Below are 22,595 nucleotides of genomic sequence, written 5' to 3' on the forward strand. Positions count from 1 at the left end.
TGTTACCAAACGAGGTCTTAATGTGAATTACAACTCAATACTTTATGTGAATGGCTTCTCTAAGCAAGTAAGAATTAAAAATGTATTAAATTGAAAATTATGTGAATGGTTGTTGTATTCATTAGAAAATTGTGAAGATTCAATGAAAAGTGCCAAAAACATATTTTGTACCTTCCATAAGAGTTGTAAAATTGGTCTCTATAATAACTACCGTATACCGTCATAAAAAGTTGAAGAATTTTACAATGCTTCTAAAATAAATTATAAATTGTGACGAGCAACAAATCTCTTATAACAATTATCATTGAGTCCTCATCAACTCGAGCATAATTTAATTGGTTAATAAGATATATTTTCGACTAAAATGTCAGAAATTTCAATCTTCATCGTCACATATTATTAAACTATAAAAAATTACCATGGATTTCTAGAAAAGAAAATACTGTTATGAAAAAATCATTCACAAGTAAATATATGGCTATGCAATTTCTCATCAATAAGGTAAAAGTCATAGCTTTTGATTAAAGTGTTTTTTTCCCTTCCAATAAGAAAAAAGATAAAAAATGGAAGTATTTTCAACAAAGCTGAGACATGTTATCATGTCAATTGTTGAAGTCTAGGGTTTAATAATTGTCAAATGAATAATTTTATTTCTCCATTTAATTATAGAATAGTTAATGTGAACGGAAGTTTTGACTTTTACGTTTTCAAATAAATTAAATTAACCATTTCTTCTTCAATTTAGTATATTGATTTTCCTTTTAATCAAATCTCTTATCTTTTGAAATTATAAATCACTCTTTTTAAAAAAATCGTATATTTTATTCTTTGACTTAAACTTTCTGTTAATTCAAATTAATTCGCTAACATGCCAAGAGCAACACTTGCACACATATTAAGGTGAATCCATGTGCTACATTTACTATTAAAAAAATGGTTTACATTATAAGTTTTTTTTTTTTCCTTTTTAACAGTAACAAAGTAGAAGTTAAAAAGTAAAGATCATGTTGGGTAACTATTTTGTTTTTTTTTTAATTTTTGAAAGTCTATTTTCTTTCAATTTCTTACAACAGTTTGCATTTTTTTATTGAATTATTAGCCAAATTCTAAAAATAAAAACAAGATTTTAAAAGTTACTTTTTTTAGTTTTCAAATTTTGGCTTGGTTTTTAAACTATCGATAAAAAATAGATAACATAAGAAGAAATTTGCATGTAGAAGTAGAGTCTATAGGCTTAATTTTCAAAAACAAAAACAAAAAACTAAGGTCCGGTTTGGTAATCATTTGATTTTTTTTTTTTTTTTGAAAATTAAGTCTATTTCATTCGCATGTTTTACAATGATTTGCATTTTTCTTAGGTACAATTGTTAAATTCTTAGTCAAATTCTAAAAAGTTATTAACAAACGAGGGCAAAATGAGTCAAAACAAAGGGCAGAGTTTGTCCAAGGAGGATGGTTTTCAAGCTAGATTGTCGAAAAATCAAAACTTCAAGCTGAGTAGCAAGCTCATGAGCAAATAGAATTATTCTTGTGGTTAGTCCAAAGAAAACCAAGAATCGACCCACGGTTGAAGAAGTCACAACTGGAATCAACAAAAGCCTGAACCTCATTAGCATAACTAGAATTCCCAACCAAAAGCTTCCAAAGAACAAGAGAATCAGTTGCCCAAAGTGGGTATATACCAGTCTTAAGAACTCTCAAAAGGCCATTAAATATGGCAATGGCCTCAGCGAGCTCAACAGAATGTTAAAGGAAAGTGATTTTCCATGGCAAGCATAACATCACCATTTGAGTTGTGAACAGTGGTGTCGATCCCTATATTACCATTCAGAAAAGTTGCATTGGAGGTAACTTAAAAGAGGCTTAAGGAGGGGTCAACCAGTGAAAACCTCATCAATGATCGAGGGAGAATAAGATATATTTGAACTTTTAGGTCTTGTCTAATATGATCTTGACTTATTCGATATTAAAAAAATTGAAATTATTTTGGTATCCGTGAGTGTCCGAGTCAGCTTACGCACATCTTGACTAATCCCATGAGACAATCCACTTCGTCTTACAACATTTGGGTGTCAAGAAAACTCGTAGGATACTAAATCCTAGGTAGGTGGCGACCATGGATTGAACTCATGGTGCCCTTTATCAAGGTCATGCCCCCTTAATTAGAAAGTTTAGGGTAGAATTTCTCGGGCAAGTGAAAAAGATTGAGAAATTTTGAGCTTGATAAGAGGAATCCGAGGCTCAAATTTTAAGGTAAGGAAGTTGAGATGTTTATGAACAAGTTTTTAGAAGGAAATTCTATGAGATAATATATGGAATTTAAGTTATTAAGGCTAGAAGTTGAATGTGGAATTTGATATTTGAACAAGCAAGCAGTTGCATCTGAGGGATAAACACGCATTTGATGGGTGAGGCTGTGCGCGGTTGAGCACAAGCACTAATTGTGGTGTGTGCACACAAGGTGAGCGCAAGGTTGCAAAGGAAAGGAGGACATCGACTGGGCACGCTAAGAGAGTATTAGCAAGTGTTTAAGTGGTCGCGTCCTAGAGCCTAAGTGAGTGTTGTGAGCGCATTGTCACTTATGAACTAAACGCAAGGTAAATTGTCTAAATATCATGTTGCAATGAAGTATGCTATGTGAAGAAGTGCAATATGCGATGAAAGTTGTAAGGGTTGTCTAAGGGTGATGTTAAACTTAAAATGGGTAAGTTAAGCTCAAAAGGGAGCTAGTAGTTTAACCAAGGGTATTTATTGATGTTACAGGGCAAACAAAAATAGGATGAGTCTATCATCCTCTGAGGAAATAGTCTAAGACGATGAAAGTTTATGAATGTTTTCTATTATGTGTTTTCAATGCATGATTTACTATTGAGCTAGTTTTCAAGATGTTTTCTTAACAATGTACTGTGCTTCGGCTTTGTGATGAGTTTTCTAAGTAAAACATGATTTTCTTAAGCACTACTCCGACACATGCTTTAGTATGAAGATTGATGTGTGGACGCATAGTCCAATCTTTTCTAAGCATTGAGATTTATGAATCATGTGTTAACTATATTCCTTAACTTATGTTAGTCTTTCATGATAAATACATTTAAGATTTGTTTTATTGGAATGCTTGATATTTCAAAGGTTGAGTTTTCTTATCCAAAAGAAGAGTTATGATGATATGATGAGGAAACCCGATACTGAAGGTATGAAAGTATTTGGGTCCCCTAATACCTAAGGTATGACCGTATTCAGGACATTACCACGTGGATGTAGGTACTATATTATCGACGCTGATTGTATCAAGATTACTCCACATCAGCAAAGGATTGACGTTGAGGGATCGAGCAAAAGGGCACTTTCTCAAATAAGGGTGAATGATGAGGATTTTCAATGAAATGTTGATGTTTGAGTTTTTAGGGTTTGAATGTTTTACATGTTTTAATATATATGAGTATAAGTATTTTAAACCCTTAAGCTTTTAAGGAAGTTGGTGTTTATTTGATGCTCAATAAATATGTTTTAAGGTAGTCACTCACTGGACTAGTAGCTCAATCTTTCCAATGTTTTCTTCTTCCTAGGTAGCAGTCAACACCCCAAAGGTAGCTATTCTGCTAGTCTGCCACTCAGAATACAAGGGTTGAGGTGAAGTGAAGTTTAAGTTGTTAAGTTGTTTTGTTAACGGTTGTCCTTCACGTACATATTAGGGACCTAGACTAGTTTTGAGATGGGACCACAATCTGTGTATGAGCATGTTACTGTTTGCATGTATGAGCTTGGCATCTATTTAAGCTATTTTAGCTAGTTTGTCTGAGGAGATAAATGTTTATTGCTTATTAGGTGCTTAGGATTCGGTTGAACAGGTTGAGGGATAAAACTCAATTTTATAACTAACTCATCGGCTAGTTCTTAAAAATTTTGAATAATGTCATAAATCTATTAGACATGGTGTTAAAAAAACTGATAACTTGAAAAAACCAATCAACTCAACCCAACTTATACGGTTTGGGTTGAGTTATCAAATCATTTGTGTTGGGTCCAAATAAATGAAAATTTTATGCTTGGGTTGATTTATGGGTTCATCTAAAGTAATTTAAACCAACATGAACTCATTATTAATCTTAAAAACTATGTATTTTACTATCGGTGCAATCATATTGTACATGTATTTATATCTTTTATTTTATAACTTATTTTGTGATTTTTTAACACTTTAAAAAAGAAAAAAAATCATAATATAAATTGAAATTGAGTTGCTAAATCTTAATTTAATATCTTTAAAATAATAAAATAAATTTTTGCCTATTAACATTTTATTTTTTATAAAATAAAATTTTAAATAAATGACTCGAATAATCCAGACTAACTCAATTCAACCCACAAACACTCTTATTAAATACAAAATTGAAAGTTTAGGAAATAAATCAAACTTTCGATCTAAAAAAAGTGTACATCAATTAGTTAAGCTCACATTGAATTTTAGGTACAAACTTAAATATTAGAAAACTAAACTATTCTAATCTTTTTTTAAAAAAAAAAAAACTTGGGTGCAGCTGTAGCTTCTGAATCCAACAAAAAGAAGCCACATGACGCTTTGTTTTTTAAAAAAATATTATAATCATTTTTTTATGTTAAAAAAAAAAAAAAAAAAAAAAAAAAAAAAAAAAAAAAAACCATGGACTTAAATGCAATCTGGGTTGTCCTTAGGTCTTGCTCAAAATAGAATAAGAATCACATTGAGGAAGTCGTAAATTCACGGTGAAATTAAGAATCATATTCTTGATTTAAAGGATAAGATTCTTGTCAAAATGTACCTTTTTCATTTTTTTTTTCTTTTTATATTCTACTTGTGTCATGAATCCAACCTTTTGTACAAATTAAATTATTTCTCATCCCAAATGTCATTAAATATATATATATTTTTTATTTTAGAATATCATATTATAAAATATCGATGACAAAAATGTCTTAACTAATAATTATAATAGGACATACATGTTGCAAGGGTCCAATCATCGACATATAAGAAACATTATTAATACTTTGAATCGGTGGTAAAATTACAGTTTTGGATTACACCAATGTCTAACCACCGTTCTTTCTCTATTTCTATTTTTTTAGTTAGAATGGATGACAAAAAGATGAGTGTCAGTTAGAATGTACCAAAGTAGTGGTGAAAGTCTATTCGATTTTTCGATTTTAGGGTCAACCAAACCAAATCAATCGGTTTTATAAAGAAAGGAACCAAACCGATGTTCAATAAAGGAATAAACCAATGGATCGATTTTTATTCATTTTGTTCTCGATTTTGGGCTTTTCTTTTTTGTCTTCCAATTTTTTATTTTTATATCTGCTTTTGTTTTGAATGAAACCTTTTTGCTTCTTTGTTTTTATAGATTGAAGTTTGACATTTTTGTTTCTTTTTATTGACCTTTTATTTTCTAAATAACAAATATACATGTACTTACAAAAAAAATGCACCATAATAATTGGTACTTTTTTCTACATACTATATAATAATTAAAATACTATAAAGACCACATATTAAAGTTTGTCTTCGGTTCGGTTAGATTCAATTTTGAATGGTTTTTTTAAATAAAACGTCGTTCCAAACCAATAATTTTTTGTTTCTCCAAGTACAAACCAAGAGATCCAATTTTACACTTAAAACCCTACCCAAACTAATAAATATATCAGTTCGGTTTTTCTTAGCATTACCATACCAAAGTATTACTCTCCTCTTTTAGTCAATAATTTAAAATCGTAGTCAATCACATTGAACTTGTCTTATAATTCTTCTTTCCAGTTGAGCTACACTCAAGTTTACGCTCGATCCAAGTTCCAATAGATTTTTCAAACCTAAAAATAAATATAAGTGAAAGGAAAGAGAGGGGAAAATAAAAGAAAAAGAAAATTGTTTTGGTTATTTGCAAAATCGTCCCTCCATTTATGTGTTTTTGTTGTTTTCTCCCATATTTTCTTCTCAGCCACACATAGAAGAAGGAATAAAATTGGATCTTAAATGCTTTCTTTCTTCTCCAATGGCTTCCGACAACTCCAACAATTATCGCCATTTCTCTTGGTTCATCAAATCTTGCTTCCCTAACTCCAACGATTCCTCCGCCGCCGTCCCTATCGCCTCCAAATCCTGCTTCCAAACCAACAATACCGCCACCACTCCTCCGGCCGCCCCCGCCGCCATCTCCTCTCTGCCGGACGACCTTCTTTTGGAGTGCCTTTCCAGAGTTTCGTCCACTTCTCTTCCTTCCGTCTCCCTTGTTTGCCGTCACTGGGCTCGGCTTCTTCTCTCTACCACGTTTGTCGATCTCCGCCGTGTTCGAGGCCATTTGGAAGATACTGTTTATGCTGTTTCTGCTACCAATTATGGTCTTTTTGCAGCCAGTTTCAACTTCCGCGACGGCGGTTTGTGGAAGGTTGCGTTGTTTAAAGCGAAGGAGAGTTTGTTTCTTAGTAATTTCTATGGATTGCTCTCTCACGCTCGACTCTCTGCTATTGGACCTAGAATTTACCTAATAGGCCGAAATGCGATGTTTCTGTATGATACTTGGTCTGGAATGGTCACGGCGAGATCTGCGATGAATTTCTCTAGGAAGAAATTCGCCAATGCGGTGATTTCTGGTAGAATCTACGTCGCTGGCGGTGCTCCGACGACGACGGCGGTTGAGATGTACGATCCTGAGACGGACTCGTGGCAAGTCGTTGCTCAGTCGGCGAGAAGACGATACGGTTGCATCGGAGCTGCCGTTGACGGCGTGTTCTACGTTATTGGAGGATTGAAGATCGGAGGAGGAGCTTCAGGTGGATCGGAGGCTCACATCTACGCGAGCTCCATGGATATGTACGATGTGGAGGCGCGTACATGGTTAAGAAGCCGCGCCGTACCGGGAGGAGGCTGCGTGGTAGCGGCGTGTGCGGCGGCGGGACACATTTACGTCCTCGCTAGCCACGCCGTCGAGCTTTCCTTCTGGAAATTCGACGGTAGAAGAAAATGCCCTAACAACACCAATAGAAACAGCAGCAATCAAACCTCAACCAAAACCGCTGGATTCGGCGAATGGTACAGAATAAGAAGTCCACCGCTGCCGCCACAGTTCCGGCTGGACAGTACGGTGAGATTCAGCTGCGTCGGAATGGGAGAGACGGTGGTGCTGATTCAAGTCGCTGGTTGCATCGATGATTTACTCCGCCGAAGCGGAAGAAGCGCGAGAGGACTGAAAGAAGGCTTAGTACTGATTTACGAGACGAAGAGCGGAGACTGGAGGAGAGGGGCGGAAATGCCGGAAGTTATGCAACGCGCCGCCTGCGTATGCGTGGAGTGCTGATGACGCGCCGCCGTGAGAGAGAAATGAAAAAGGGACAAAAGGGGCGCGTGCGTTCACGAAAGCGAGTGAGAAATCGAAATCCGATTGGTTGATTCGTCAATTATTTAAACAAACAGGATCTGGTAAATTCAAGATTTATTTGCATGGGGGCTCTGAACTCTTTCTTTTTCTTTTTTCTTTTTTATTTTATTTTTTAAAAAAGAAAAAAAGGAAAATTGCGGTTTGGATTTTTTTCCAAGGCTCGAGGTCCTGAATTCACTGACATCTTGTTTTTGTAATTTTTGTAATTTTGGATTTTTCTTAATGTTAGATATTTTTTAATCAATCTTAGAATTATTCATTAAGAGAGTCAATATTTGAACCTAATAACATTATGCCAAACTTGGAAGTTCAAAATAAGGTGGAATAAAATTTTATATAGTTAACTTTCTTTTAACTTTCAAGATCCACGAAAAAAATCCGTGTTTAGCTTGATGATAATTGACATGATCTTCAACCTTAATGTTCGATCTTTCATTTTCTCAATTATACTAAAAAAAAATTTATAAAAATAGATTAGAATTCTATTTTAGTCACTATACTTTAGGTTTCATTTCATTTTAGTTATGAATTTTCAAATGATTAATTGTAGTATTTTCGAATATATTCACATAGTGTGTCTTTTCTTATATGAAGATTATTATTTTTATTATTTAACAAGTTTCAATAAAAAAATAATTTAGAAATGCTAAATTTTAAATGTGTTAGAACTAGATGGATTAAATTTGGATAATTGAAAATATGTGAACTAAACTTATAGAGTAGATTGATTAATACATGAACTAAAATAGTATTTTGATGAAAAAATTTGAAAGTGTTGTTCGATGACCATTTAGGCTTTATTTAATAATTGCTTTATTTTTATTTTTTGTTTTTAAAATTTAAGTTTTTAAATAATAAAATCATCATCAAAATGTGTCTAATTTACCTTTTTTATACTTTTAAATTTTATAAAAAGTTGTATTAGATATCAGAACTAGCTTTTAAATTTTCTAAAAAGGTTAAGAAATGGAAAGAGTAAGTTATTGAAATATGAATTCTTTTTAATAATATTTTAATCTGTCAGATTAGAAGAGATGACCATTGCCTCTCCTTGCTTCTTTGCACCCCCACCCTAGAACAAAAGAGTTTAAATGACAAAATTCAATAGAGATTTGGTTCTATTTTCTTAAGTCTCGTGATTTCTTTGGTTAAACAAATACGGTCACACGATATTAATATTTTTTAGTTGTGGCCACGAACTTCTTGGGCCTACTTCTACACTCGAATACCCTAAAAAAAAGTTAAGGGACTAAACTTGTAATTTTTTATTTTTTTTTAAAGATAACGATTTCATAATTTCCATTGGAACTTTTCCATTACATTTGCAAACAATATTTAATACAATGTTGATGTGACATTCTATCAAACAAAATGAAAATTCAGTGTGACTTAACAATGGGTTTGATGGATTTTCACATACCAACCATTACATTTTTAGCACTAATTTGGCAACAATGCGATTATTGATCGATTATCAAATAAAAAAGATAAACAATTCGAAGCTCATTTTTTTTAGGACAGTAGGGAAAAAAGTCTAAATATATTTTAGAAGTTAAAAAAAATGTTATTTTACATTAAAATTTGAGGACAAATGAATAAAAGCAAAATAAGCATGAAAATCTGAGAATTCTTTGGTCCAAAATTCTTGAATACATCTACGAAGTTAATAATTAGAATTCAAAGTTCTCAATAAATGAGTCAATAATTAATTGAAAATTTGCTAATTATGAACATATGCAAACCGAAAATTCCTAATTCCTAATTCCTAAAGAAACATATGGAAAGTTAATAATTAGTAATATAATTTATAGGCAAGATAATTAATGGGTAGGAATAGTAGTAAGGGATGGCTTTTATGGATTACTAATTATAGCTAGCATGCAAGCCACGTCATCATAAATATTTTTCTAAAGTTGATTCTATTATTGCAAAGTTATGTCCCTATGACTTTAATGTTGGATGACTACACTACATAATACATCTCCCTTTCTCTTTCTATCTCTTATCCACAAATCTATTTCAAAGATCCAACTAGAAATAAATATGCACTCTTCACTTCACTCACATTTTCTCATTTCAAATCTTAATAAATTATCATTCAAATTCAATGGTTGAGATTCCAGGATTGCCCTCACAAGATCCAAACATATTAAAAAAAACTTAGAAAAGTAGTCCTATGTTAGATACCATTTTAGTTCCTATACTTTGGAACTTGTACATTTTTTTTTTTTTTGTGTAAAAAACCAAACTTTCATTGAGAAGATGAATGATGAGTAAAACAAAACTGATTATTAATAAAAAAAGGTCTCCAATCCAAAAAAAAATGAAGCTAAACTGATAATTAAAATGAAAGTCCAATGTATCAAACCTCAATCCCTCCCACCTATTACTAAAATTTTATATTGATGTGTCTTTTTTTATTATTATTTGATATCCATGAGAATTCAAGTCAGCGTACACGTACCTCGACTAAGTAGGCCACCATGAATTGAATTTATTCCTTTCATGTCCATCAAATTAATATGATCCTTATTGACCACTAAGTCAACCCATGACGATTAAGTTAATTAAATTAATTAACCTTAAATTGTGAACAGCTAATTTGCGTTTTCTAAGGTCGGCCAATCATTAATCTTCATTTTGGACCAACTTGTTGGGGATCAAAGTATAGAAACCACAAAACTAATTGCATATCTTAACAAAAATAAACTATAATTCCAGGAAAAAAAATTGAAGAAAAATTGTTTCTCTACAAATAATTCAAAACTACAAAATGAATATGTTGGGTCCACAAAAAAGTAAAGAAAAAAGGGGAATCAGATGCACCATCAAAATCACTCTCCATCCAAAAGTTTTATATGACCAAATTCCCAACGGATGTATAACTCAAGGTCTTGTCTATTGGCCCTCATAAGATTAAAATCTGATTTGTAGTACAATTGCACAAACAGGCAAAAATGTAAAAATTGAACTAACCAAACATTGCTTCTCGTGAGCAAGATGAATGAAGCTGCTTATCGTCTTCGCATTCCACGTCCACGGCCACGAAATGCAGCCCCACCACGTCTTCCGCCCATGGCACTGGCAGCAGCTTCTCCCTGTGCGCTCTCGGACTAGTACGATAAAGGTCAGAGGGGAGGAAACATTAATAAAAACGACATATAACTGAGCATAAAAGCAATTGCAAAACAGAGTTAACTCAATCGAGAACCTTGGGATTCTTCACAGTTTCGTCTACACTAAGTATGAGACAAGCTGCCTCTGTAGCAGCATTAATAGCATTTATCTGCAAAACAAATGATTTAGTGTGATAGAAGGTATAAAAAGATCAGATTCAATGTGCTTTCAATCGGCATTTTGGGAGTAAATTTGACAATAACATGTTCTTTTAATCCATCAAAATTAATTTAATACTCAATTTTACACTTTCAAATCATCAAAATATTAGTAATGAAAGATTAAAAGCATGTTTTAGAGTCATTTTGAAAATGACAAAAGTGATTTTAACTATTTCAGAATCACTTTCAAATATGCACGTATTGTTTTTACAGTTATGAGCAAGCAATCAGATACCTTCACAACAGCAGGTTCCCATACAAAGTTAGCAAATGAATCAGCAACTCCACCGGTGTTAATGTCCACCCCAAATGGTGCACCCTCACCTATTTGAGAACATCAACATGTCAATATACAAGCATTTGAAAACTGATGTAGCATAGTAAATCCAAGGGCAGACAAACTATATTTGGGCCAAATAAAATCAGAATTAAACAAATGGATCGCTACATCATGTAGTTTAATTAAATGCGACCATTTACCGAGTGAGTGAAAGGATGTCAAGAGAAAGCAATACTGAGGCAGGAAATCCTACCTGAAGGATGAGCATGCTTTTGTCGCAATTTGTTGAGCACATCGGTAGCATCGAACCCAGCATTGTCACACAGTTGTCTGGGAATAACCTACAGGACCACAGTAAGACAGCCCAGTAATCAGTAAGGCATCCCTCCAAAAACCATGAATTAGACCAAGATCCTCCTACTACAGTAGCATTAGTGATGTAATCTGAGAGTTCCATGAGTTTTCCTTTTATTTTTAAACAACCTTGTATCCAATTCTTTAAGTTCTAAGCTAGTACTGTCCAAGTTCTATAAATTATTTATTCAGTAGCCTTTAGTATAAAAGTTACTGTTGGTAACTGTTTTAAATAGGTTGTTACAAGAGTTTTAGTATTTAAGCTTAAACTCTTCCCTTCATTCAACACATCTTTGAGGCATTTTTTCAAACTTAGTATTCTCACAACTTGAACTCATCAAGTTTGGTATTAGAGCCCCACGTCAACTCCATGGCTGGTAGAGTTGCTGTCAATACCAGCAAGGGGAAGAATGTAGAGGACCTTCCCGATCAGGTTGAAATTCTTTCTCCGAGGACATCAATGGCCCGATTGTTGGCTGTGGAGGAGACAATCGGAGAGATGAATACTGGACTGGACAAACTAAATACATCAGTAGCAAGAATATAAAGACAGATGGAACTTGTCTGGATGAACTTTCCTCAACAAGCAGACGAAAACAGAGGAGGTGATCAACAAAGGAGACTGAGGCTGAGAGGAGCAGGTGGACAACGAAGGGAAGTTAGCCCGGATAATTCTACTTCTCCAGAGAGAAATCGGCCAGCTTTCCAAGCTCCAAGACTCCAAGGACGCAACCAAGAAGATCTTCATATCAGTCCCATCTTCAACGTGGCTGATCTAACAGAATATTTTCCACTGGACCAGCTCAATCTTTCAGCCTAAACTCGAGGACGTGTTTTCCTTTCACTTACACAGGAGGAATTTGATGTAATCTAAGAGTTCCAAGAGTTTTCCTTTTATTTTTAAACAACCTAGTATCCAATTCTTTAAGTTCTAAGCTTGTACTGTTCCAAGTTCTTTAAATTCTTTATTCAGTAGCCTTTAGTAGAAAAGATACTCTATGTAGCCGTTTTAAATAGGTTGTTACAAGAGTTCTAGTATTTAAGCTAAACTCTTCTCTTCATTCAATACATCTTTGAGGCATTTTTTCAAACTTCGTATTCTCTCACAACTTGATCTCATCGATTAAGAAGAGAAACATTGTCCATGTTTTTATGAATCATCATCTTTGAGGCATTTTTTCAAATTTAGTATTCTCTCACAACTTGAACTCATCGATTAAGAAGAGAAACATTGTCCATGTTTTTATGAATCATCATTCAGCAGGATAAGCTGATGATGTTCAAGTACGAGTAGCAGACAATAATATCATTAACAATAGCCTGAAGGTAAAAAAAATAGTTTTTTTGGAAAATGCTCCCCTCTCTCCTCTCTCATCCTCCCTCTTTCCCCCTTCCCATCCCCTTTCTCCACCTCCACTCTTCCTTCACCGACCAGTTAGGCTTGTCAGGAAGACAGAGCGACATCCTCTTCCTCCACTTTCCTCCACCATCGATCGGAAAACCTTTTCTCTAGAAATCTCCCATGGAGTTAGGATCACCAAATCACGAGGGACAAGTCTTTTACTCTCTCTCTTAAGAAAGAATCCCTCTCATAGTTACACTCGCTTTTTCTTCGTTGATTAAAGCTCTCTTGAACCAAAAGTTCTACATCAAATCTCTAATTGAAAAGGCCATTTTGCTGAAATCACAAAGTTCGGAATCAATGGAGGGTTTAACAAGATTATTCTACCAAGCGGAGCCAACAAATTCGGTTGGAAAGGGTTCTTTCGATTGCTCAACACACCACAAACATTACCCACTAACAATCACCAACCCATCTCTAGTTCAACAACACAATCCTATAAAGATGTTCTCCACAAAACCAAAAACCCCCTTGACCAACGAAAAGTCCATCCTTGCTCTTCAAAAGTTGTTCCACTTACATCCTCCCCTCCCCCTCATGAAAGTTTGCTGATTTCTACCCCGAAAAAGTGATCATTATCATCAGACAACATTACCATGATAACTGGCATGAGATTCTTAAGGCTCTACATTGGGAAGTTCTTGATTTTGGCTCTATCAGCCCTATTCAATCAAACAAGGCCATCTTAGCTATCGAAACAAGGAGCACGTGAGATATTATGCAATATCAAGGTCGGTTCTTTCTTGGTGAAATTTCAACCATGGAGATGTGAGTCATTCTATAGAGACCAACAGGTGCCCACTTATAGGGGATGGATCAAGATTAAAACTTTACCATTGATAGATGGTCCTATGGATCCTTTCAACACATTGGTGATCAATGTGGGGGTTTCTTGGAAGTGGCCAATAAGACTTTATCCTGAATGGATATGATTCAGGCTTGTACTAAAGTGAAGGAAAACCATTCTGGATTCTTGTCGGCCAGTATTAGTCTTCCTTCTTCATCCATAGAAGCAATCTCAATCAGCATAGAGCCTTTTTTTTTGTTAAGTTCTTCTCCACACTGGATACATGGCAGATAGGCATGGAGTGATACCCTCGACGGCGAGTGGGTTTCAGAGAATGGAAGCCACTTCCTCACACAAATATTTCCTTCTCCTACCGAGGAGGGGTCAGAAATTGGACGCTCAGCAGCTGGTCTTTTAACCATTGAACCTATTCCTCCATCCTCTTTACCCACTGGTTTTGCATGTGAAATTGGTACATCTGTTTTGTCTTCTGATCCACACATCCTCTGCCTCAAGCTGACCAATGAGCATTCTTCCATACTGTGCATTGTTGAAGGGACTGCTCTGACCGTAACTACCTCTTGACCTAACCAAGCTTGCATGTGAGAACAGTGAAATAGAGTTGTCTTCTTCTGCACGCATCCCATCATCCAATAAACCAAACAATGAGCTTGAGTGTACAACAGGTGGTTTTGCCATTACTTCTAAATCACACCTCCCACTGGTTGATGTTCACACCTTCCAAATTGATGAAGCTACTTTTTCTGCCACCATGCAAAATGATGGTATGACAGTCCCCTCTGATCTCTCACAACCTAACCCATCAACAATCACATCACCACTTGTTGCCTCTCAAAAGCGACCTGTCTCTTCAACTCCCACAAGCTCTCCTTCGGTAGACCAATCCCCATCCCTTTCCCACAAATCTTCCACTCTACCTTTGGTTAAAAACACAATAGCCATCTCATCTACCCAACCCCATCTTTCTTCCTCATCAGCATTGGATCCCAACCCATTCACTGCCAAACCAAACCCAACTGGTACCCCCCCCCCTCCCCATATTTCTTCCCCCTCACCTTTGAAAAATCCCGATAACATATTGAAATCCTCCCCTAGAAATGATCCCCCTTCAACTACCATCCCGAATCATTCTTCTAGAAGCAATAACACCATTGAACCTTCTCCCTTTACTAAACGCACGGTCTTTCGCTCGGGCACCAAACACTCCACGGCCATTGTTGCTCTACCATCAGATGCCGGCACGGACGCATACCTTCCCAGCCCCATGCCCTTGTCGCCTACTACTCATCACAACCACAGTGAAGAAGATTAGTTTGACTACATTCCAGAAAATTCATTTGAATCCTTCAACCCTACTCCCCATTTGATGGCCTTGGAACCGTGGTCCAGAGATCTTGGCCTTTGCATTAAAGTAATCCTGACTCGCAAATATTCCAATCGGGTCTTTATGAGGAAAAAAAGGGATTGGGAGAACTACAAAACCTATAGAGTTCTATCTCTTATGACAAAAAAGCAAAAACTTTGCTTAGAGAAGAATCCACATGGCGCGAGTCTGCTCTCTTATCCCCTGATAACGGCTTAGATGATGCAACAATCCGGGTTTCTCTGAATATCCTTCAGCCATGGGATTATTGCTCAGCCAAATCACCTTTTCCGGATTTGCTACCCGCTTTTAGTGTTGGGATCTTATTTTTTTTGTATGGATATTATGGCTTTATCTCTGTTTCGGTTTTTCGTTTGTAATATCCTGGGTTTTCTGTTCTTTTTTCTTTGGCTTCATTGTATCTATCTTTGATCTCTCTTCTATCTCTTTGGATATTTCATTCATCAAGGAAATGTTTTTATCCCAAAAAACATTAGTCTGAAGGTAAGAGAATGTAAAAAGTAATGTTTACTAATTTTATCAGCCAATTGCTTCAATCCCTTCTACCATTTCAAATGGAATATAATAAGGTAGAACACCCAGCCCTTGCCTTCCTATCCTATTTTTACAGGATACATTTTCATTACATTCCTAATTCTTTTAACAGGCACGAAAGGGCCAACTCAAATTTATCAGGCGAAAAAGCAGGGAAAAAATATTTGACAGACGTTGATTTCAATTCTTTTGGAAATAAATGCAACTGAAGTACAGAATATCATTCCTTCGTTTGAAAATTTCAGTGCAGAAGTTTCGTTTAGACCAGAAAATACTTATACTGTCATCACTACTTGCCTCCGCACATCCTTGGTTAACGAATCCATTTATATAATTACTTAAATGATGCTATGATTTCATTGGACAACTGTCGTGTCCTTGGCCATTGAAAATCATTTTTTTCCTCTGTCTGGAAAGGCAGGGAAAAAAATATTTGACAAACGTTTCCAGACAGGAGGAAAAAAATGATTTTCAATGGCCGAGGACACAAGATGAAGTTGTCCAATGAAACCATAGCATCATTTAAGTAATTATATAAATGGATTCGTTAACCAAGGATGCGCAGAGGAGTAGTGATGACAGTATAAAATATTTTCTGGTCTAAACGAAACTTCTGCACTGAAAATTTCCAAACGAATGAATGATATTCTGTACTTCAGTTGCGTTTATTTCCAAAAGAATGAAAATCTTTCCGATTTAACTCCAAAAAGTCATTATTTCATTTATTTACCATTTTCCTCTTTTTAGTAACCCACAAAAGAGCAAAGGGGCACAAACTAACTAAAACAATAGCTCCCATCCAACAAAATCGAGACCATGATCATAATTACAAAAGAGTCTATTAAGACACCAACAGGGAGACCTTAAACCGATCCCCCTCTCAAACCTCCTCACTGGATTTCTTAATCTCTCTAAAAATCCTATTATTCCTCTCAATCCAAATACCTCAAACAGCAGGAAACAGAAGGGCAATTCTCACAAAAGGGCAAACATAAGAGAACCCCCTCAATCATGGAGAAACAATCTCTCCTCCAAGCCATACGAACACTAAAAGCCAACAACCATCCATTCCAAATCGTTTGCACAAAATGACAATCCCACAGGAGGTGATGAAGGTTCCCCTAAATATAGTCATTATTAAAAAGATCTCATAGGATACCATCTTCCACCCAGCAACAGAAGGTCTTAACCTCACATTTCACCATAAGTGGACACACGTTAAGGTATCAAAACCCAAGAGTAGAAAAAAAGTTGTGTACAGTATCCATCAGTGTTAAAGTAATCAACAACGAGTCTAACTCCATTACTTTTCCGTGGAATTTACATATTAGACATGAGATCAGTGTTAAAGAAATCAACAACTGGTCTAATCCCCCTCTTTTTGTATCTTTCTTAATGAAAGTCTTGTTTCTTAACCCCCCCCCCCCCCCGCAAAAAAAAAAATGTAGATACTATGTTTCCATCGTAGTAATTATTACAATTAGAAAACTTGAACTTCGGCATTCCATAACCTCATAGAAGTAAGGAGCATGCTATTCCTCTCCATATAAAGAGTAATTAGGTAAATCATCTGACCTACAAGTAGATTTTACTCGAAGAACGTGTGTCTTAGCCAATGAGTCTTAATACTACAGAACATATGAACTCAAGTAGGAAAAAATAAGCAAGACCATTGATCTACCTCAAGAGCTTTGGCATATGAGTTGATAAAAAGTTGAGACTTGCCAGCTATTGTGCGTGCATGTTGCCTCAAATATCGACTGATCTCCATCTGCCACAAAGTGATTGAGTAGACAAAAGTGAGATGGGAATATTTAAATCAAAGACGAACGGTCAAATTAAGTTCTAACTGAAATCGTAAATAATACATCTATTGCTCCGCCACCAGCAACAACAGTAGAATTCTTCAGTGCTCTTCTTACAATCATGATTGCATCATGCAAGCTACGCTCTGCTTCTTCAATAAACTAAACGATCATAGCAGTACAGCAAAATCAGAATAATTGACGGACGGAAGGTATATAGTTTCCTGTTTTCAACAAAAGCCATACCTGATCAGCTCCGCCTCGAAGGACTATGGTGGCTGTTCTACCTGATGGACAGCCACTGAATATATTATATCTTTCATTACCAACTTGCTTTTCCTCAAAAACCTCACATGTCCCAAGAACCTTTAAGCCAACAAAGTAAAATAACGTCACACAGTCATTATGAAAGAAAATGAACAACAAGAACATAAGTTCCAATATAATTACTTAAAATTACTATAACAGAAAGAAAACCTACATCATCAATAATGTTGTTAACAGATGTCTGTACAGTTCCACCAGTTGCAGCAGCAACCCTTTGTAGATCTTCCTCAGCTACACGACCGGCACAGAAAATATCTCGGTCTGCGAAATACTGTTAAAAAGGAAACCATTGATGGATTTAGAGGCAACTTCACTAGATGATTTGTGATAATATTTGTTAATGTTTCAAAAAAAGTTACTTCCTTCACAATATACATTGTCTAGAATCTTATTGACTACCAAGAATACTGGAGATGAAATCATTGTGAGAAAAGACAAATAACAACCTGTGTGCCAAGATCACCAATAGCCAAACGTGAAAGAACAACCTTGGCTCCACTCTCTACACATTTGTCTAATTTTTCATAAATAATATTCCATTCTGCATCAACAATGGACTGATACTGCGATGGATCAGAGAGCCTACAAAAAAACAATTCCTGGAAGTTTAGTACAGTTATAGTAGAAAGGGGGGACTTCTGTAAACTGAATCCTACCGTATCTCTGCATTTTCTTTCTCTGATTTCAGTTCCAGTTCAATATTTAGCAAGAGAATTTTCGGATTTGAAAACTTCTTAGGCTGCTGTTCGAATCCTGCATAAGAAAATGTCTTCTTGAAGGCAACACCATTTACCAGGAAGGAGTCACGCATGGTCCCTCCAGGAACCTGACAAGGCACATCAAAGTTCCAACAGCTTAACCATTTAGCAAACGAACCAGTCTTTACATTAAAATCATGCCAATGTGAAACTGAAATAAAAAATTATTATCAAAAACCAAAATTTGTACATAAATAAATAACTGTGGAGAAGAAATTTGATTCGGAAGGTTTCAACAACAACATACTGTTTAAGTGCGCACATAATGGTCAGAATCACATTAAGAAATGAGTCAAAAACTGAGCCTGATGAGTGATGTCTACCACAAAACCTTGTGCTTGAATCAATACAGCCGAAGAAAATATACATTATGCAGAAGGGAAGGTGCTAAAACATTGTTAATACTCCAGATCTAAAGCACCTTTTCCACACTGCCTCAAAATTCACAAAAGGCAGTTTAACAACACAGTAGTCTTTTTCCTTTTTTTCTTACAAAAAAAATGAAGAAATATGATATGTAACACATCATCCATTAATCAATCTCTTCCGCCCATGATATTTCAAATTTGACAATTTAGCATCTTCAGTTCAGAAAAGTCCAAACACAAATTACAATACTACACAGCAGACTCATTTTATGTTCCACCTGACAAGTGTTATATCAGTACCCTTGGAGCAAAATAACGAAGAATGTAAGAATTAATCAGGGTACAAACCTTCTTTATACCAATCATATTTAGCCTATCTTCATTGCCAATTGCAATAACAGCATCAACAACCATTGATGCAAAGAAATCCTTCTCTCCACCAATGAGCTTAGATGAAAGTGTTGTTGCAGCACATTTAGCCAACAAGCTTTTCTTTTCCTCCAAGCTCTTCCCCTCTATACTGATTGCCAACTCTTTTACTTTCTCAATTGCCTACCAAACAAACCCAGTCAGAGGAGAGTTAGGATTAACATTCAACCCATAAATGTAACAGACATGGGAATTAAAATCAGATACCAAATGGCTCGCAGTCCGATAGCTCCGTATTAAATTTTGAGAGTGGACTCCATCCTCGATAAAAGGCTTGGCCTCCTTCAAAAACTCAGCAGCAAGAAGAACAACAGTTGTTGTCCCATCACCAACCTGGAACACAACGTTAAATAGTTATGTGGACATTCCCACCAGGAAGAGTATATGTGAAGTATCTTGATTTCATTTTCCTTTTTCATTTCCTTTTTGTTCTTGGGAGAACCATCGGAGTAATTAGAAAAACTAGAACCAATAAAAAAACATAGTGGGAGCATATGAGGAACTATTATAACCCAAATACTCTTTGAGGTTCAAAATGTATCACTGTTTATTCAAGAATTACGTGATTTTGTGCAATAGGAAACAAAACATTTACTTAAGCTTATTAATTCCAATATGCCACTTAAGGTACATGAAAATAATTAAGCATACAAAAGCCAATGACTTCGTACAGAAATATGTGACGCAACTCACAAATCTCTATAGAAAATCTTGATTTCACATTAGAGATCAGACAGATCCAGAAAGTTATTTTAGAATAAAAAAGTAAACAATGTTTTGTAAGCTCTCAAAACCTGCATTACTTGCCTGCTGCAATGGAAAAGCAAAAAAAAAAATCAAACAAAAAAAAATGAACATACAACTACTCTTGAACTTTATAGGGAGTTTTTTCCTTTTCTAAAGCAACAAAAATGATAGCTCGATCGCTGAAGAGCCTCACACTTTCTCATTTTCAGCACCCTAACTAAAAAAGTGCTGGAAAGTATACAAATTCTAGAAAGCCCATATCCTGGGCTTAAATTTATTCCAATACATCAATTCAAATTGAGCAAGCTAACTACATAACAAAATCCAAAACCAAGGAACTAACCATCCGGCTATTTCTATGAAAAACCAAACACAGAGTCGTGAATCGAACACAACAACTCCAGCTGCATAATCAACAACGAGAAAGAAGAACAAACAAACCAGGGTAATACCTCGGAGTCCTGCGACTTGGCTATGTCCACGAGGATCTTAGCAGCAGGATGAACGATATCGAGGAGCTTCATAATAGTAGCACCATCATTAGAAATGGTGACATTACCCTTATCGTCGTGGATGAGCTTGTCCATACCTCTAGGTCCCAAGGTGGTACGCACCACATCGGCCACTGCTGTGCAGGCATTGATGTTGCTTACCAACTGCGCCTTGCCTTGGGAAGTATCCGTTCCCTCTTTCAGCAGTATGATCTGAGGTTGCTGTACATTTTCCCCCACAGACACAGAGTTAAATATGGTGAAGGAACTGGAAAAGACCAGAAATCTTGCATGAGAGGGGAAAAGAAGAAGATGAGATTGTGAGTGCTTACCAGCATGGCTGCCATTGTTGGAGACGTGGAGGTGGGAGTAGAAGGGAAGTGAAGAAGGTGGTAAGTGTTTGTGTTGGTCTCTAGGGTTTTGTGGGGAGTTGGGGAAGAAGCACTTGTGCGTCGAGAAGAAATGAGATTTCTTTTTTTTCTTTTTTTTCTTTTTAGGTTAAATTATAATTTTATGAGTTTGCTCCTCCAATTTTTAACTTTCAATCAATTTCATCTCAAAACTTTTAATGTGTATGTAAGTAAATTAGATTTATTATATTTTAATATGGGTTGTTTTTAAATATAGAAAAATAAATCAAAATGCTTATAAAACATAACAAAATTTTAGAATTATCAATGATAAACGCGGATAGACATTGATAGACTTCTATCAGTGTCTCTCAGAGACATTGTTAGACACTAATAGAAGTCTATCAGTATTTATCAACGTCTATCATTCATATTTCCAAAATTTTGTCATATTTTGTAAATATTTTCCAACAGTTTTACCATTTGAAATAATTTTTCTTTTAATATTATATATAATAGTCTTTTGTATATTATAAATTTAAAAAATTAATTGCATTTAATAGACCTTAATTTTCAATTTAGTGTCTAATATGTCCCTAAAATTTTAAAAACATTGAATATGTTATAAATCTGTCAATCACAAATTGAAAGTCAATTGATATTTTTTTAAAGGAAATTACTTTAATCAATAAAATTGCTGAAAATATTTATAAATAATAGCAAAATATCATAGTTTATCTATGATAGTTTGCAATTGACTATCTGTGTCTATCATGATATAGATAGTAGTCTGTCACGATCTATAGTGGTGTATCATAGATAGACAATGAAGTTTTGTTATATTTATAAATACTTTTGTTTATTTTCCTATATTTGAAAACAATTCATTATTTAATTTAAAGTACCTTATCTCATTTTTTAAACAATAATAATAAATTTTTTTAGGCTACATTATAAAAAACGACAACCCATCTTATATAGAATTGTTCGGTCTTTAGGAAAATTTGGGCTAGGATTATGATAAATGGTATTGATATTCTCTGGAATGACAAGGATCTTTGGAGTTACCAAGACTGTTGGCATTGGATTTTTAAGCGTGTGGCTTGCGGATATTGATTAGATCGTGATATGGGAGTGGCAACTTTGGGAAGCTCGAATAACATGGTGTTTTTTAGGCAACAAATGGATGCTGAGTCGATTTGTTATGCAATTAACAGATATAATCCTGACCCGTGCTTTAGTAGTGATCGGTTTAATAGGAAAGGAAAGGAGTTGATTCATCCTCCTAACATCCCATCTCAAATCGAGTGACACCACCCTAAACTATCTTATTGGAAGTTGAATAATGATGCAACTTGAAGCTTGATAACCAATTTAGGAGGATTAAGTTGGGTGCTTCGAGACCATTTAGGTCGTGTACACCTGGTTGGCTTGAAGTTTGTTCCTATATGCCAAAATGTGAAGCTTCTTGAAGCTTTGGCAACTTACTTTGGGTTTGAGGCTTTGTCTTCCATTCCTATGTCGAATATCTTGGCAATTTGCTTTGAGCCTACCTCTTACCTTTGTTATAGATTATAAATGTGTCAACATATCCTACGGTCTCTTCCATTAGTTTGAACCGTAAGATTCCTATGTTGCGCTTGCTGTCGTTTTTAGGTGACACTAGCTAGTCATTTTACGATGATACCCTTGGAAGATTGTAGCATAGGATTCAGAACAATCCAAACTTCATAAATGAATAGGGTTTCTTAGTTTCAGCTTGAACATTGTCTTCCTATTCAAGGGAATATTCATACCTTCTATGAAATCTA

The 22,595-nt window shown here is 35.2% G+C and overlaps 2 protein-coding genes across 2 annotated transcripts; one reads left to right on the forward strand and one right to left on the reverse strand.

Moving 5' to 3' along the window:
* The first annotated feature begins 5,732 nt into the window (after positions 1 to 5,732).
* LOC120071014 (Galactose oxidase/kelch repeat superfamily protein) lies at positions 5,733 to 7,653 on the forward strand. The gene has a single exon (XM_039022998.2). It carries the CDS (start codon positions 6,027 to 6,029, stop codon positions 7,326 to 7,328), a length of 1,302 nt encoding a protein of 433 aa, XP_038878926.1. The 5' UTR covers positions 5,733 to 6,026; the 3' UTR covers positions 7,329 to 7,653.
* Positions 7,654 to 10,139: 2,486 nt separating this feature from the next.
* LOC120071013 (TCP-1/cpn60 chaperonin family protein) lies at positions 10,140 to 20,949 on the reverse strand. Its single transcript, XM_039022997.2, has 14 exons — positions 20,767 to 20,949; positions 20,396 to 20,656; positions 19,404 to 19,529; positions 19,116 to 19,319; positions 18,298 to 18,467; positions 18,088 to 18,223; positions 17,796 to 17,912; positions 17,561 to 17,680; positions 17,378 to 17,476; positions 17,191 to 17,280; positions 11,281 to 11,368; positions 10,983 to 11,071; positions 10,621 to 10,695; positions 10,140 to 10,522 (listed from the first exon to the last, which is right to left on the reverse strand). The coding sequence occupies exons 1-14, from the start codon at positions 20,779 to 20,781 to the stop codon at positions 10,424 to 10,426; spliced, it is 1,689 nt and encodes a 562-aa protein (XP_038878925.1). The 5' UTR covers positions 20,782 to 20,949; the 3' UTR covers positions 10,140 to 10,423.
* Between the last annotated feature and the right edge of the window lie 1,646 nt (positions 20,950 to 22,595).

The sequence above is a fragment of the Benincasa hispida genome, chromosome 2 (assembly GCF_027475165.1).
Source record: "Benincasa hispida cultivar pf3 chromosome 2, pf3_genome.v1.1, whole genome shotgun sequence".
NCBI classification, from domain to species: domain Eukaryota; kingdom Viridiplantae; phylum Streptophyta; class Magnoliopsida; order Cucurbitales; family Cucurbitaceae; genus Benincasa; species Benincasa hispida.

Bases quoted from the DNA above. Each gene is read 5' to 3' on its own strand.
- LOC120071014 (XM_039022998.2), top strand. From the start codon at position 6,027: ATGGCTTCCGACAACTCCAACAATTATCGCCATTTCTCTTGGTTCATC.
- LOC120071013 (XM_039022997.2), bottom strand. The intron at 19,320-19,403 runs GTATCTGATTTT...TTTGTTTGGTAG, and splicing joins ATCGGACTGCGAGCCATTTG to GCAATTGAGAAAGTAAAAGA. The intron at 11,369-17,190 runs GTAGATCAATGG...GTGGTCCTGTAG, and splicing joins CATATGCCAAAGCTCTTGAG to GTTATTCCCAGACAACTGTG.